Raw genomic sequence first — 14,031 nt, 5'->3', positions numbered from 1 at the left:
CATCCATTTCCATTTTGTCAAATTAAAGTAATTATACACAAAAAACCTGCAAGGAATTCAAAACAAATCACATCAAAGAATAAAACACGAATCAAAGATCTCAAGAATCCAACCTAGGTTCCTAATGCTGGTTAAGTATTGATTAGCGTGCAGCTTCAAAAGTGAAATGTGCTGTTCTTGTGAACAGCCCATTAGTGCATCATTAGCATGGAGATGACAGCACAATTACACCTGCTGCCCAAACAAAAACAGCGAAGGAAAACAGCATGAGCAACAGTTTAACCCCGGCCCTCACCCAATGACAGCTCATCCATGACTGAATGGGACGAAGCAGTGGAAGATCAATAGGTGGTGTAGAGTATGAGAGGCTTATTAACCTCTAATATAACATTAGATTTATATATTTTTTCTGTCTAATATATGATCTTAACAGTTTCCACCTGCAGAAGAGGTCTCAACATTCAGAGTCTGTGCAGGTGAAAAGATCTGCACCAACTATGATGCAGCAAATTGAAAAACACTCTGTAGAGGAGGAGGAAACAAAAGTACAAGCAATCCTTGAGTTCGTCATCAGGACGATGACGTTAGCTAAAACCAGCCTGCTCACTTTGTGCATCTTTGGTTTCAAGGTAACGGAGAGAGAAAACAGACAGTTGGATGGAGTGAGGTCATTTTTGTGTGTATCTTTTCACCCGTTTAACACTCACCAACATAATGCACAACAACACAGAAGGTCAGGCAGAAGCTGCAGTTACATCCGTCTGTCCAGGTTAGATGTGAGTTCATACATGGAGTCCATTAAATATAGCAGAGATATGTGACAGAAATATTAATGTAAATAGAAGAATAAGTGGAGCTAAAGTAGAGATGGTTACTTACTTAGGACTGCACTTAACAAATTAGTGGGGAATCAGCAGCAGAATACATTTTCATAAAATATCAGTTCAGTCCAGGCTGAAACGTGTCATCACGTCCTTTCCCATTATGCTTCTTTTGTTTAGTTCTAACCCTCTAACGTCTCAATAAATAAATGTGTAATACATTTACATACAGCGTCTTTAGTTGGGATTTTTAAATAATAAAAAAACACCACGATTAATCACGATTAACTGTGATTAGTCAAGGTAAATGGACCTCCTCTTCATGTATCTTACATGAACAGTCACTGATGCAGTTTCACTCTCTTTTGTTTGTTCATCCCTACATCCAAGTAGATGTTTTATAATCTGCCTTCATAATCTCTTGACAAATTAGATTACACATTTATTAGAATAACACCCAGTAACATTGTATTTTATAATGAAGCAAAATCAACAACATAAAATAACATAAAGTCAAAGAGATTAAATAAAAGTGCACTTGTGACATCATCACTTCGACCTTGAAAATGTCTTCTTGTCTGTGTGCCCCACCTGTCATGCCCCTGTACCCCACCAGTGGCCCCGCCCCACACTTTTAGAAGCACTGTTCTACATAGTTACCTTAAAGTAATGTTGAAGTAACAAACTTATCTACTGAAGGCCAAACTTCCAGGTTCATTTTTGACTCTTCACTCTGTTCTTCTTCCTCTTGAAGTCATGATTTCAACAAAGGTATTTTCTCCGACAATCGATAACTGTGAATATAAAACATTTTCTTTTCTGTCTCAAACACCAGTCACGGCTCCACTCTGTTTTTGAAAATCCATCTTACCCTCTGACACCCGTGCCTCTGGGGTTTTTTTAAACTTTGGGTTTAATTTCTTTCCTGATTTCATGGCCTCATCACTCAACCAGCCATTAGCTGAAATGCTTGGCTTCAGCACAGACCTTCCTGCTGGGACATCTACCTGTTCCTGGAGGTCATTTCTTCCCTGAACAGGTGCACCGAGCTCGGCCATCTCACTCAGCATTAGCTCGTCTCCTGTGGAGCAGGTGGACGGTTTACTCTGAAATCCTGCCTGCTGCACACTTTCCTGTGAGTCCTGTGTGAGTATGCTGTCTCTAAAGTGCATGAGGTTTATTTTTATTAATTTATGCAGGACTTAAGGAAGACAGTTTTTTATTATGTGGGAGACAAGTCTACTAGGAACGTGTGAAAAGCAAGCACTCATTGTAACATGCTCCATATTTTTAAGAGCACTTCCATATTTATTCCAGCGTCAGACCCATTTTGATAAAAAAAAGTGCACCGAAAGATCCTGAATATATTTGACCTTTATTTGCAGGAACGCATTTGCATTTGGCTTATGGAAGTGAAGTGCCTTTGTGTGCATAGTAAATTGTGGTTTTCCTGACACGGGAGGATGCTTCAGGTGTAAATATTCAGCAGAAATGAACGGAAAGCTCTCCTGGAGCCACATATCAAAGTGGTGAAATAGAAAATTGAATTCTTAAGTGTGAGATAGAGTCGCTGTGGTCAAATGGCAGCGGTGGAAGTGCCCCGCCGCCGCAGAGCGGAGGGAGAATTAAGAAGTTAAAAAAATGTCTATCACTGCCATTTTACCACCAGCTCAGCAGGATTTCTGAAATGCCTGTCTGCAAATTTTCTATGTGTCACTGAGTGAAACCTCAGCACAAATGTCAGACGGAGGCTTCGGTTTAATTTGTGCTGCGAGAACTGCACTGAGGACCGGAAGTGATTATATTTCTAAGACCGTCTCCAGAACGCGGCTGCTGACGAGATCATCTCCACATCGGACTCCGGCTTTGAATAACATGTGGCTCGGATGAGGTCCCTACAGGGAACTGCTCTTTTTAGTCCATATAAGTGGATTGTCTCCATATTCACTGGAAGTAGAGGGCAGTATTTTCTTCAATGGTACTGACCACATGTACATATAGCTATATATATGCCGTGTTCAGGTGGGGTTTAATCTCAATCCTTGGGTTTTTGACCCAGTGTGAGATTGACAGACTTTACATCCGATTTGATGTTGTTGACCAGACAAAAAATATTCAGCACTGAGGTTCAATCAGCTCTGATTTAGCCATTTGAACAGGAGGAACAAATGAGAGCTAATCATAGTGAACGTGTCCAGTGGTAGAATAAACTGAAGACAAACTGTAAACAGGAGCAGGAGTTCTGTGGACACTTTCCTGACCAAAACCTGTCTGCTAGATATTTGGACATTTTTGCTTTTTACATTAGAGTAAACAAAGCCACGCTGTGAACCGTGTGGAACGACGATTTGAGGGAAAAAACACGGCAGATTTGTGGCGTTACCTGCAGACAAGTCATCCTGGGAATTAAGTGAAGCTGAACTGTTACTGAAGCATGAAGTATCTGAACTAATCTGAAAGATGAAAAATATTATACACTGTATTTTTGTCAACTGAATCTGACCTAAATTTTTAATTTTGTCGAGTTGGTTCTTCTTATGAAACAAAACAATAATTTATTTTTTTTTATTTATGTAATTTATAATAATTAAAGTTAAAGTTATTTTAGTCTGATTAGTCTTAGTCTTCTTTGTGTTTGTGTTTTTTTCTTTGATATCTTGGGATTTTTGACCAAGGTTCACTTGTGTATCATTTTGTTTTTGCTCTTTTGTTGTTCTTACTTCCATTGGTTGTAGTTTAGTCATTTTTCCCCTGTGTGTATCTTTTTATACATATTATTTTCCATCTGTTCTTTATTCCTAAAAAGTATCAGAAAAACACAGATAATCGGTGGCTTTTCTTTAATCTGCTGTTGCGCTGTGCCAAGGACACAAAATACACAAAGTACTCACTTAATTCAATGTACTGCCAATGTCAAAGCTTGTGTGCTTGCGTGGTGCAAAGGCAAACACGCATTTATTAGCTTTTCGTCTGTCAATTTCAGCACCACGGACAGCCACACTCAATCATTTTCCCCCACAGTGGATTTTGAAATTGCCAGAACAAAGCAATCAGAAAAGTTTTGATGAGCACATATCTGCCTCCGCAAAGTTCTGCTGTGACGTATTTGCCCGCTGAATGTCTTCACAATCAAACGACTCACACCTGAGGCCGAATCAATATTACCTCTGATAAATAATTACCACTCTGACTTCCTTCACACCACACCATCATCCCACTCTTCCTTTTCAGGTTTGATTATGCAATGTGTTCCTTCTCAGAGGCAAGGATTACATTGGCAGTCGAACCACACCTCAGATGATGACCTGTGATCGCGCTCCATTGAGAGCTCCGCTATGCATAGCCCGCAGACCTGCAATATCAGGCAGCTGATCAACAGGTCAGCTGGGATTTGTATCTATGATCACCAGTGATGAATGAATCATTTCCTCACTCCTGCCTCTGAAAACAGACTGTGTTCAAGGTCTGGATTGTGCAAGACATCAAATCCTGACAGAGGTGTGAAGGGAAGGGAAAAAGTGGACACGGTTGTTAATAATGAGTGAAGAAGAGATCTCCAGGGAGATTCTAGTTGAGGCAATGAAAAATTGATCTGTATTGAATGTCTCCAAGACGTTTTTTCTTTCTGCAGATATTATTTCAAGTGAAATGGCAGCTCTGCACACTCTTACCTTTTTTTTTTACGTTTTTCTGCTATGAAGTAGAACATGAAACCACAGTCATGTTCTCCTTGATTTGAATAATTACCAGGAGCGGGGAAAAAAGATCATAACTTTTTTGTACTGGTAGTTTTTGCGTTGCGTCATTATTGTCTGTATTTCTTATCTGACTTCTTGGAAAATTTTGTCTGACCTTGGAACTGTAGGAGAAGACCTGGTACTGTAGATTCTAAAACCAGTGAAGCTCATGTGATTGCTGTAGCTTCAGCGGCAGAGCTTCATCTTCATTGAACACCATTTATTCCCACTTTATTATTTTATTAGCATCGATGTTAAAAAACATGCAGACGTGTTCTGGGTCGAGCACAACGTGACCTCTGTGTCTGGGCCTGCCATCTCTTCACATCTGAAATCTTTGTGTATCGACTTCTACTCAGCACTCCTCGTGTAGTCTCTCTCACCACTGTCATCTGTGCTACAGTGAGCTTTGACAACGTGAGGTCAAAAGGTAATATTTCTGTCACACTTGTGCCATGTAACGTTTCTTTAACTGCATAACCATGAACCAAAGGCCGGAGCCTACGTGTAGGAGCAGAGAAATCCATGGAAATGGACGACACGGTGAACATGTGAGATGGCTACATTAATGATTATTTGTCATGTAAGACCAAAGCAGTTTGGTCAATTCTACCAGCAAATTGTCTTGTCACATGAGATGCTATTACTGAGATGAATAGAAAATACCAGGGTCCACATTAAATTATAAAGGATGGGAGTTTACATTTACATTCAAATGAGATGGTCACGCTCCAATTGGATGACATTTTGTCAGAATTATGTATCACAGGGACATGACAAAAGAATGTTGAGTTCATTGTTGCATATCTATACAGGAGCAGTTCAATTCTAAATAGCTGAAGATACATGACGTGATAAACATCTTGATACAACTGCTGTTTTAGTGCAGCTCTGGTGGTGGAGGTGGCAGCAACTGGATCTCCTTTGACGTAGATCCTTTCATACTTCATGGGGTGGGAGCTGTGGGGGGGGGTTCCTGGTCATATGAGAAATGTTGTCCTCCTACGAGTATTTTCTTGAATCCCAAGAATTTCCAGACTGCAGCCTCAGCAGCCTGTGACCAATCACAGAACAACCTGTCTGGAGGGGACAGGGAGAAAAGAAAATGAAAGCAGAAAGTACATCAGTGACCTTTGCAGACTCCTGGCTTGATAAATGTCAAAGGTTTTCTGTTTTTAATTTGTCAGAGTTTCCAGAGAAGCCTGACCTATGCCTACTCCCAGCCATGTTCCTCCCCATCACAGCAGGTCACTGAAGCGGCACCTCAAAAACCTATTACTGCCCACCTTTGCTGAGGCTGCTGCTGTCAAAGCTGCAAATTAGCCCATTTGCAACCTTTCATAATGCAACGTAGCAAAGAGCACAATGTTGTTTCTTTTTTCTTTGAAGTCATCCAGGCAGTGAGCAGTGGAGTACGACACAGTGGAGACAGGATAACATGTGCTCTGAACAGTCACGTATACTTTGCCCTAGAATTCTTTCAGTATTTTGTTTGGTGGTAGGAGACTGTTGTTAGTAAATCTTTATATATATATTTAGAGGGTCTTACATCTATGAGGTAAAACCCTCTAAAATATACGTTTTTCTAGATGGATGGATGGATGGATGGATCCAGCCTCCACGTCCTCATGATTTCAAGAGCTTGATTAAATGGATAGCCAGCAATCATAGAGAGGAAAAAAGGGGGAAAAAAGTCAATTTCCCATTAGACCTCAGCTTTTTTTTTTCTTTTTCTGCTTTTATCCATTATGGGTTTCCAGAAATGCATGCATGTATTCTGAGAATCTGCCTTTTTTTTTTATTTTTTACCATGAACAGTTCAATAAAGTTCTGCTGCAGCCATTAAACGATGCGTTGGCCGTCTGCTCTAGCTCCTCTCGAGCTATGTTTCAAAGGAGACGCAATCAATCGTCAAATCAATTGGCTGTGAGTCTGGACAACACTCAAACCTACACACTTGAACTTGAAATTATGAAAAAAAAATGCAGTGGTGTCTTTCAAATCGAAAGACAGCTAAATCGTTTCTTTCTTCCTTTCTGAAAAACCTGGAGAAATGACACACTGATCTTCGTACTTGAACTTCACCTCCTCCTCACCTCACTAAGCTGCTGGGTCTGCTGCTCTGGACTCCTTCCAAGGTGAGAGGGAAGGTCCAGATGCCTCCTGACGAGGGTCTTGTGTACGATGAGTTCAAAATCCTCTGCTTATGAAGAAATGAAACACAAGAGAACAAGAGAATAGACAGATGTTCTTTTGAGTCTCGCTCCGTCCATATCGATTTCTCAGTGTGTGTTGGTGATAGAAAAAATGAACAGTGAAAAATGGCATCACTAGGTTTTTTTTCCCCCATTATTTTTCTTTTTGGGCAGCACAGCTGCCGCATCAATAAATGAAAATTAAATACAAAGAGCACTGCTGTGCAATCATCTGTGAGGGCAAACTTGCAAGCAATTATTTTTAGGCTTATTGATTTTCACAGTGAGTGAGATGGATGGATTATCTTTTCATAATCATGTCGTGTCTTCTTTTCTGTCACCTGCCTCAGCCTATGCTGTTGTTGTAATCTGTCAGTGAGCGAATGAGAGATGAGTGATGCACACAGAAATGTGGACAGGCTAAATGGAACATGTCAGTGAATTATTATAGGATGAAATTACCTTGAATTACAGATACTGCTCAAATTGGTCCTGGATATTTTTTGGAATTTGCCCTTCACAAAGGAACAAGGCAGCAGAAAATGGATGTCAGTCCCGTTCACGACAGACAAATCCTGAAGGGCAGAGCATGACATGAACACAGAGGTTTCTGCTTTGTTTCTAAGAAACATATTCTAGCTAGTAGCTAGTTGCTTTTTTGAGCAGTAGTGCATCCAAAAAATATATATTTTTTATATATATACATTTTTATATACCCTTTTTGTTATTGCATTTACAAGACCTGGACTACAGGGGTCATCGTTATAACTAAAGGAGTGCTTTTTAGGAACATACCATTCAGTGGTTTTGCAGATGATAAAATGATGATTTACAGGATGTAATCATTACAAAAACTTAGGGAAAAAAGAGGTCTGTAATACCTGAAAGAATCAACAGGTGGTACTCTTTCCTCCCTATTTCCATAAACTCAAAGTTCATGGAAACCTAATTCCCAGATGTCATGGAGGAACTGTTTTTATTTAAAAGTCCATTTGAAACGACTGTATGGTTTGGTTGATGACAATGAACAACATCAACGTCGACATCAACAAGAAGTTTTATGTTTAATTTCCCGGGTCAGAACCAGGTCTGACTAGGAGAAAATATCTCTGTCTGTTAGCAGCACTGTGGTGTGTTCACGACAGGCTCCACTCTGTCTGCTGTATTATTCAGTTGTACAGGAAAGCAGAAGGCGACTCAATTCTTCATGACATATTAAAACCACATTTTTAAACATGACAACAACAACAACAACAACAACTCTCCGCTGAAGGACATTTGTCATCCATATATGTACAGGCCATTACTAATGTAGGGATGTGTGTTTTGACTTCCTGACCGACGGTAAACTTTGCCCCAAAGGAGCGTCACCCTGGTTCCATTATTTCTCTCCACACATTTCTCCTGCACTACCTTTATCTGGGTGAAGGCAGTAATTGTGAGCTGAGATGTGCAGGGCTGTTATGTCAGCACAAGCCTCCGATGTAAAACTTTGCAGAATATGTTCCTCTGAGACACAGATAGCAATCTATGTTTGTCTGGAGCCGCCGTAAATGTCCACAGCAGCTTTGAACTTCCTCTGTTTTTCTTTAATTTTTTTCTTTTCTTCCTGTAGAACCAGTAAAGACATTATTCATACTAATTAAACTTGTCTCTGAAGGACTAAAACCATGTGAAGTGCTGAGATTAATGGTCATGGAGCAGCGCTCTGCAGGGTCTCTTTGGAAACCCATTGCAACACTGGCAACCAGCAGCAGGACGGAGCAGAGCGACACCTCACAGTGCTGGAACAGAAACTCCCTGAGGGGAGAATTAAGGAGGTGGACATGATATGCAGGAGCTAAGCACCTCCACATTTTACTGTTACTGCCAAAATTGCCGTGCTCTGCAGACTTGCTCCATCTTGCCTGCATTCCACAGCAAACCCAGAGAAGTGGCTTGTGGAAAATTCCACCTTTGTGGCATTTAAAAAGGGAAGATTGGAATGATAAAGGGCGGGCTCCGGGAGTGCTGCTGCAGTGAAAGTTTGACACGAAGGCGCCAGTGTAGCTCTTGATTAAAGCTCTGTGTTGCGTCTGCCGGTCGAGTGATGGCCAGTTTCAGTGAAACGTGAAAATAATGTGTATTTTCTGCTTTGGGGAATTTATCATTCGACTCTGAAACTGCTCTCTTGAGAGCATCTGTGGATGAGGCCGAGCAGCAGTTAAATTGTTACACTGTCTTAGCACACAGACCAAAAACAGCAGGAAAAAATGCTGAGGTGGATTTTTACCTCGTAGACAAAGAGATCTTACATTGTTTTTTAGCCTTTACCGTATGTCGAGATTAACTATGAACTACTGACGAATGAATCACCATGGAGGGAGAGATGTGGTTTCTCTGACTGAGGGAAGAATAATCCAGCTGTTCCTGTGACTGTATATGACATTGTTCAAAGTCATTCCCAGGTGAACTCAGACTTTGATTTTTATATAAATATCTAAGCTACAATGCTAACAAACAAGCTTTACTTTTCAGTCATTTGGAGCCGGGGTCAAACCCAAAGCGGAGGACAGGGCACACCCTAGACCAGACCTGGGCAAACTACAGCCCGGTTTCCAAGTCCGGCTCACCAGACACTAGTATAAGGTATGGTTTAGACTGATGTCAGTCCTTCTGTTTCATACATTACAACAAATCAACTGTCATCTCTGTTGATGCTGTGGAAAATACACCAAGTTTTCTTCAAAAGTTTGGGTTTATTGTTGTACATAGGACAAGGATATTTTATGTACAGGTGTCACTGGTCTAGAGAACTGGTCCATGTTTGTCAGTGTTGTATGAATCACTGTTGAAATACTGCAGTACATCCAGAGTACTGGACTCTGGTCTGGACTTGCACATGTACCAACCCTTCAGCTGAGTTGTCGACCCACTCAGTTCTGCTGAATTTCCTTTCCACCCACATATTTTAAACTCACTGCCCTTACAGATGCAGTATGTGGCATTTAGTGACACCTGGTGGTGAATTTACGTAGTTGGATTAAATGTGCTGTTTGTCTCTTTTCGTAGTAATAAAAAGCAATGATAACGTAGCATATATTCAATAGACAGGCTAGAAATTGTATGATGTCAGCGTAGTTTTTACTTTCCGTTTCCTGATGTTTACTGTGAGTAAAGTCGATGCTGCATCGTTGTCAGACGTTCATAATGACTGCGTTCCCACGTCCGTCTGTTCTCAGCAGGCCCACCTTCCCTTCCTTCACTCCTTCTTCTTCCTTTAAAGCCTAAAACGCCATAAAGCAACCTTATCAATGTCTTTCAAGTCTCAGCACAGCTTTGCATATCTTACCTGTAATTGCAGCAGACTGCAGCCCTGGGGCCGCAGAGACCGTACCACACCCCGCACCCTCCCTCCCCCCACCACTGGGGTCCCTGTATTTACCCAATCACTGAGAACGGCTGTGATCTGCTGCGAACACTCCCTGCTGGACTAACTACTGGATCTTCAAGTGAAATCAGTTTGGTTCAGATCCAGTACACTAGCAGTTACATGATTACTCAAATTATTTTTGTAGCAAAATAAATCGTAATAATTTGAGAGTTTATAATTATATGAGGGTCTGTGGAGTTAGTGTGATATTAATAGTTGACTAAATCTTTTTTATTTCTTTTTTTACTTTAAAATTAAAAATATATATATTTTAATAACATTGCATTTACACAAGGCACTCCATACAGAGATTTTAATAAAATATAAAAATATATATAAATATATGTCGTGATCGAAAGAGTCTTAAAAACTGTCCATCAAAGCTATCCATCAAAATATTTAAGGTAAAGTGTTTTCAAATACTGATAAAACTATCAATTTATTTGCGTGTTTTTAATTTTCAACTCTTGGGTAAAAAAGTGAAATCTGTCTGGATTATTACTGAATGTAATCCCTGAAACCAGCGGTGACATGAGGCTACTGAACTTAATCTTTCTTTGTTGGAAAATAGCTTAGCATTACAGTGAATGAGCTGTTATGTTTGCTGAGACAGAACATGCCGAAGTATCACCTGTGTAAAGTCTCTTTCCACCTTTTCTTTTTTTTTCTTCCTTTGTGCAACACAGCATTCCATGCAGGTTGAAACACGGCAGTGTGTGCGCTCCCTGTCTGAAGGCAACACACAAACTGGGTGGGTTCGGGAAAATAGGTGACACACTCGCAACTTGCTCAAAGTTCAAAAGCACGGAACTAAAAAATAAGAATAAAAACATCTGAAACTACAGTCATTTGATTAATAATAAAAAAACTACACTTTGAAATGCAAAATCATCTACTGTACAAAATAAAAATGTTCTTTTTAATGATATTTTTCATTGTTTGCTTCGTTCAAACATGGAATGGTCAGTTTAAACGACTGTTCACCAGAGCAGGTGAGAAGTGAACGGTAAATGTTAGAGCGACTTGTTCGGTCTGTCATCACTATAAAATCACTGGCTTCTACTTGGTTCTCAGTAACTACGGTAACAATACAAAAATCCCCACAATGACGATTTAACAAGATAACATATACTTTATGTTTAATTTTAGATCAATTATTTTTCCCTGCTGCACTCAGTGACTTAATGCAGATTGTGACATCTGTGTAATTCGGGGGCTTTTTTGTAGGGGGAGGGGAGTGATGTGAAGAAAAAGGCTATATTAGGGTGTAGACCAGCTTCAAAGCAGAAAAGAGGGCGGGGCTTTAAAGCTGCTGCTGCTCTGCCATTGGCTGTGATGGGGGACAAAAATACCTGTACCTGCAGCAGGTAAACAGACTGACAACAGGCACAGGAAGGATGGACTACACTGGAGCAGTGAGGAGTCTGGGAGACTTTTGTATTTCCCTTCCATTTTTTTTCTTCACATTTTCATGTTTTTTTGTTGTTTGTTTTTTGTATCTGTTGCTTCAAATAGACTGCACATTTTACAATTTTAATAAGTTTGCTCCACAGCAGGTGAGTTGGTTAGAGGTTGCAAGTTCTTTTCTCTTTTTATTCTTTTTTTAAAGACTTAAAAGAAAGAAAAAGAAAACCGGTGATGTGAACTTTAGTCACTGTTAGCGTTTGTTTTTGAGGGTTTTTTATTTGCATGTTTTACAGCAGATTCAGGTTCAATAGATTAAAGAGAAGATGGGAAGAGCCGTAAACAGGTCCTGAGCAGGTACAGGCCTGTCTGGCACACCCTTCCAACACACACACGGAATGACACACAAAGACTCACACCAATAGAACCTGTCTATCATGTACTTGTTTTTTTTTTATTTAATCTGTCTTTTTCCCTGACAGAAAAAAACCACCCCTGAAAGTGTCGACCAGTCCATCGGCGTGATTCCACTCTGGAGAAACGACAGCCGTGGCCTCGTTACTCAGAACATCCATGTATTTTATCCTTCATTCCACCGGAGTCTGTGTTAAGAGCAAATCAGATTTCAGTGGTTTGAAGAGTAGGAAACATGGAATCATTCATCTGAAAAGGAGTGGAGGAAGGGGTTAATTATAATAACGGCATTACTTTGTACACATTTTTAAATTAAATGTGATATGTGGTCTGTGTGACCAATGATGTCAGCCTGGTGTTGAAGGCAACAGTTGCACACAAGCACAGACAGACACGACTTCTCCCTCTCTCACCTGCACTGCGACAGCAGATGCACTGATTGCACTTAAGCGTCACTGCAGGATCTGAGAGTGCTGCCAGGCCCACTTTATGTCTTTGGTACCGTCACTCACGGAGGTGTTTGTCCTGCCTTCACTCTGACTTCCTGCCCTTGATTCTACGGGAAAACGTCAATTACATAATTACTCCTGAAGTCCCATCTTTCCAAATCCACCTCAAACTGTGGTGGGCGTGGGCAGAGATGATTTGCATCTACGAGGTCTCTTCATCTTGTACTTCACACATACATATATGTACTCACACATTGTCAGCGTACTGAGTAATTATACACAGAATGACAAATATTGTCTGTGAGAAAATGAGCTTCACAGCTGACCTTTGACATTGGCCGTCACCTGAAAGTCTTAATTATATCCAAGCAGTCAGCTGTAAATCTGGTGTCAACTGCATTGAGCTCTACGTCACCCAGCTGTACTACCTAATTAAGGTAGAGGTAACATAAGGTATTAAAAAAAAAAAAAAAAACAACAGAATAAATCAGTGGCCAAGGAGCATAAATTTATACAGACAAGAATGAACTAACAGAGCTGTTTTGACAGGTTCCGTCTCACGTTCACATCATGAACTATGTTTTATAGTAGACGAGTTACTTCATGCAGTGTTAAAAAAACTGTAAATAAAAAGTTTTATTACAACTACGACCAAAGAACCATTGTTAAGAATTACATTACAACTACGACCAAAGAACCATTGTTTACATTGACGTGTGGAAGTACAAAACAAGTCAAAACACTATTTTAATAAGTTAGATCAGTGGTTCTCAAACCTTTTCTACTCTGTACCACCTGAGAAAACATTGAGCTCTCTGAGTACTATCATGATGACCATTAGAATCCCGCTGCTCGTTCCACGTTCAACTTGTAAGTGATCCCATGATTCCATGCTGCCTGTGCTTATGTGAGCAACAGACTTGCATTGCAGCAAAAAAAAAACAGGTAAATAAAGAAAAAGACTAGACATCCTAGCTCATAATCTCACAAGTAGCTACACATTTTTTCTAAATGTATTAATTGTCCATGGTATGTTTCAGATTTATTCAATTGAAAAGGTAAATGTGAAAATTTTCCCCACGTACCACTAGAGAGCGCTCAGTATACCACAGTTTCAGAACCACTGAGTTAGATCATAAAAACTGCTCAGATCAGGACAGAAAGTTAACCCGAGACAACCTTCCTCTCAGTACACGATCAGAGAACCTCCATGAGCGTCCAACTACCGCGATGACAAAAGAAATACATAACATTGACAGGATATTTTTTAATTGACCGACACATTTCTCCCCAGGCCTCTAGCAGACCTCACATGGTCGACAGACTTGTGGCTCTTTCTTGAACGTGCTTCTCCTGCACTGCGCACTTCAGTCTTTGGTTCACCTTCCTGTTAGAGGCAATGATGACCACGGGGCTGAGGGCGGCATACAGCGAGGAGAAGAAGATACGCAGGTCAGAGATCAGAGACGTGGTCATGGTTTTCTTCACTGTCAGAGTGTACACCCAAAGCCCGTTGTCTATCCCATAGAGGACCACATACAAGGTCACCAGCGCTACCACGGCTTTAGCAGCCCGCTGCTCTGCCCCGCTGCCTCCTCC

The 14,031-nt window shown here is 40.5% G+C and overlaps 1 protein-coding gene and 1 long non-coding RNA gene across 2 annotated transcripts in view; one reads left to right on the top strand and one right to left on the bottom strand.

Moving 5' to 3' along the window:
- The window catches only part of LOC103386583 (uncharacterized), a 106,918-nt gene extending 93,825 nt beyond the window's left edge, over positions 1-13,093 (top strand). The window contains exons 5-6 of the long non-coding RNA XR_522326.3: positions 9,271-9,381; positions 10,097-13,093. This is a non-coding gene — a long non-coding RNA (uncharacterized LOC103386583). The remainder of the gene's footprint in view (positions 1-9,270; positions 9,382-10,096) is intronic.
- Positions 13,094-13,452: 359 nt separating this feature from the next.
- ora2 (olfactory receptor class A related 2) overlaps positions 13,453-14,031 on the bottom strand; it is a 2,586-nt gene continuing 2,007 nt past the window's right edge. The window contains exon 2 of the mRNA XM_025060159.1: positions 13,453-14,024. Within this exon, the coding sequence (XP_024915927.1) occupies positions 13,741-14,024 (284 nt within the window). The 3' untranslated portion in view covers positions 13,453-13,740. The remainder of the gene's footprint in view (positions 14,025-14,031) is intronic.

The sequence above is a fragment of the Cynoglossus semilaevis genome, chromosome 11 (genome assembly GCF_000523025.1).
Source record: "Cynoglossus semilaevis isolate Cse_v1.0 chromosome 11, Cse_v1.0, whole genome shotgun sequence".
Classification (NCBI taxonomy): Eukaryota; Metazoa; Chordata; class Actinopteri; order Pleuronectiformes; family Cynoglossidae; genus Cynoglossus; species Cynoglossus semilaevis.
The sequence above is the reverse complement of the archived record's forward strand: the minus strand, read 5'-3'. Positions and strand labels throughout refer to the sequence as shown.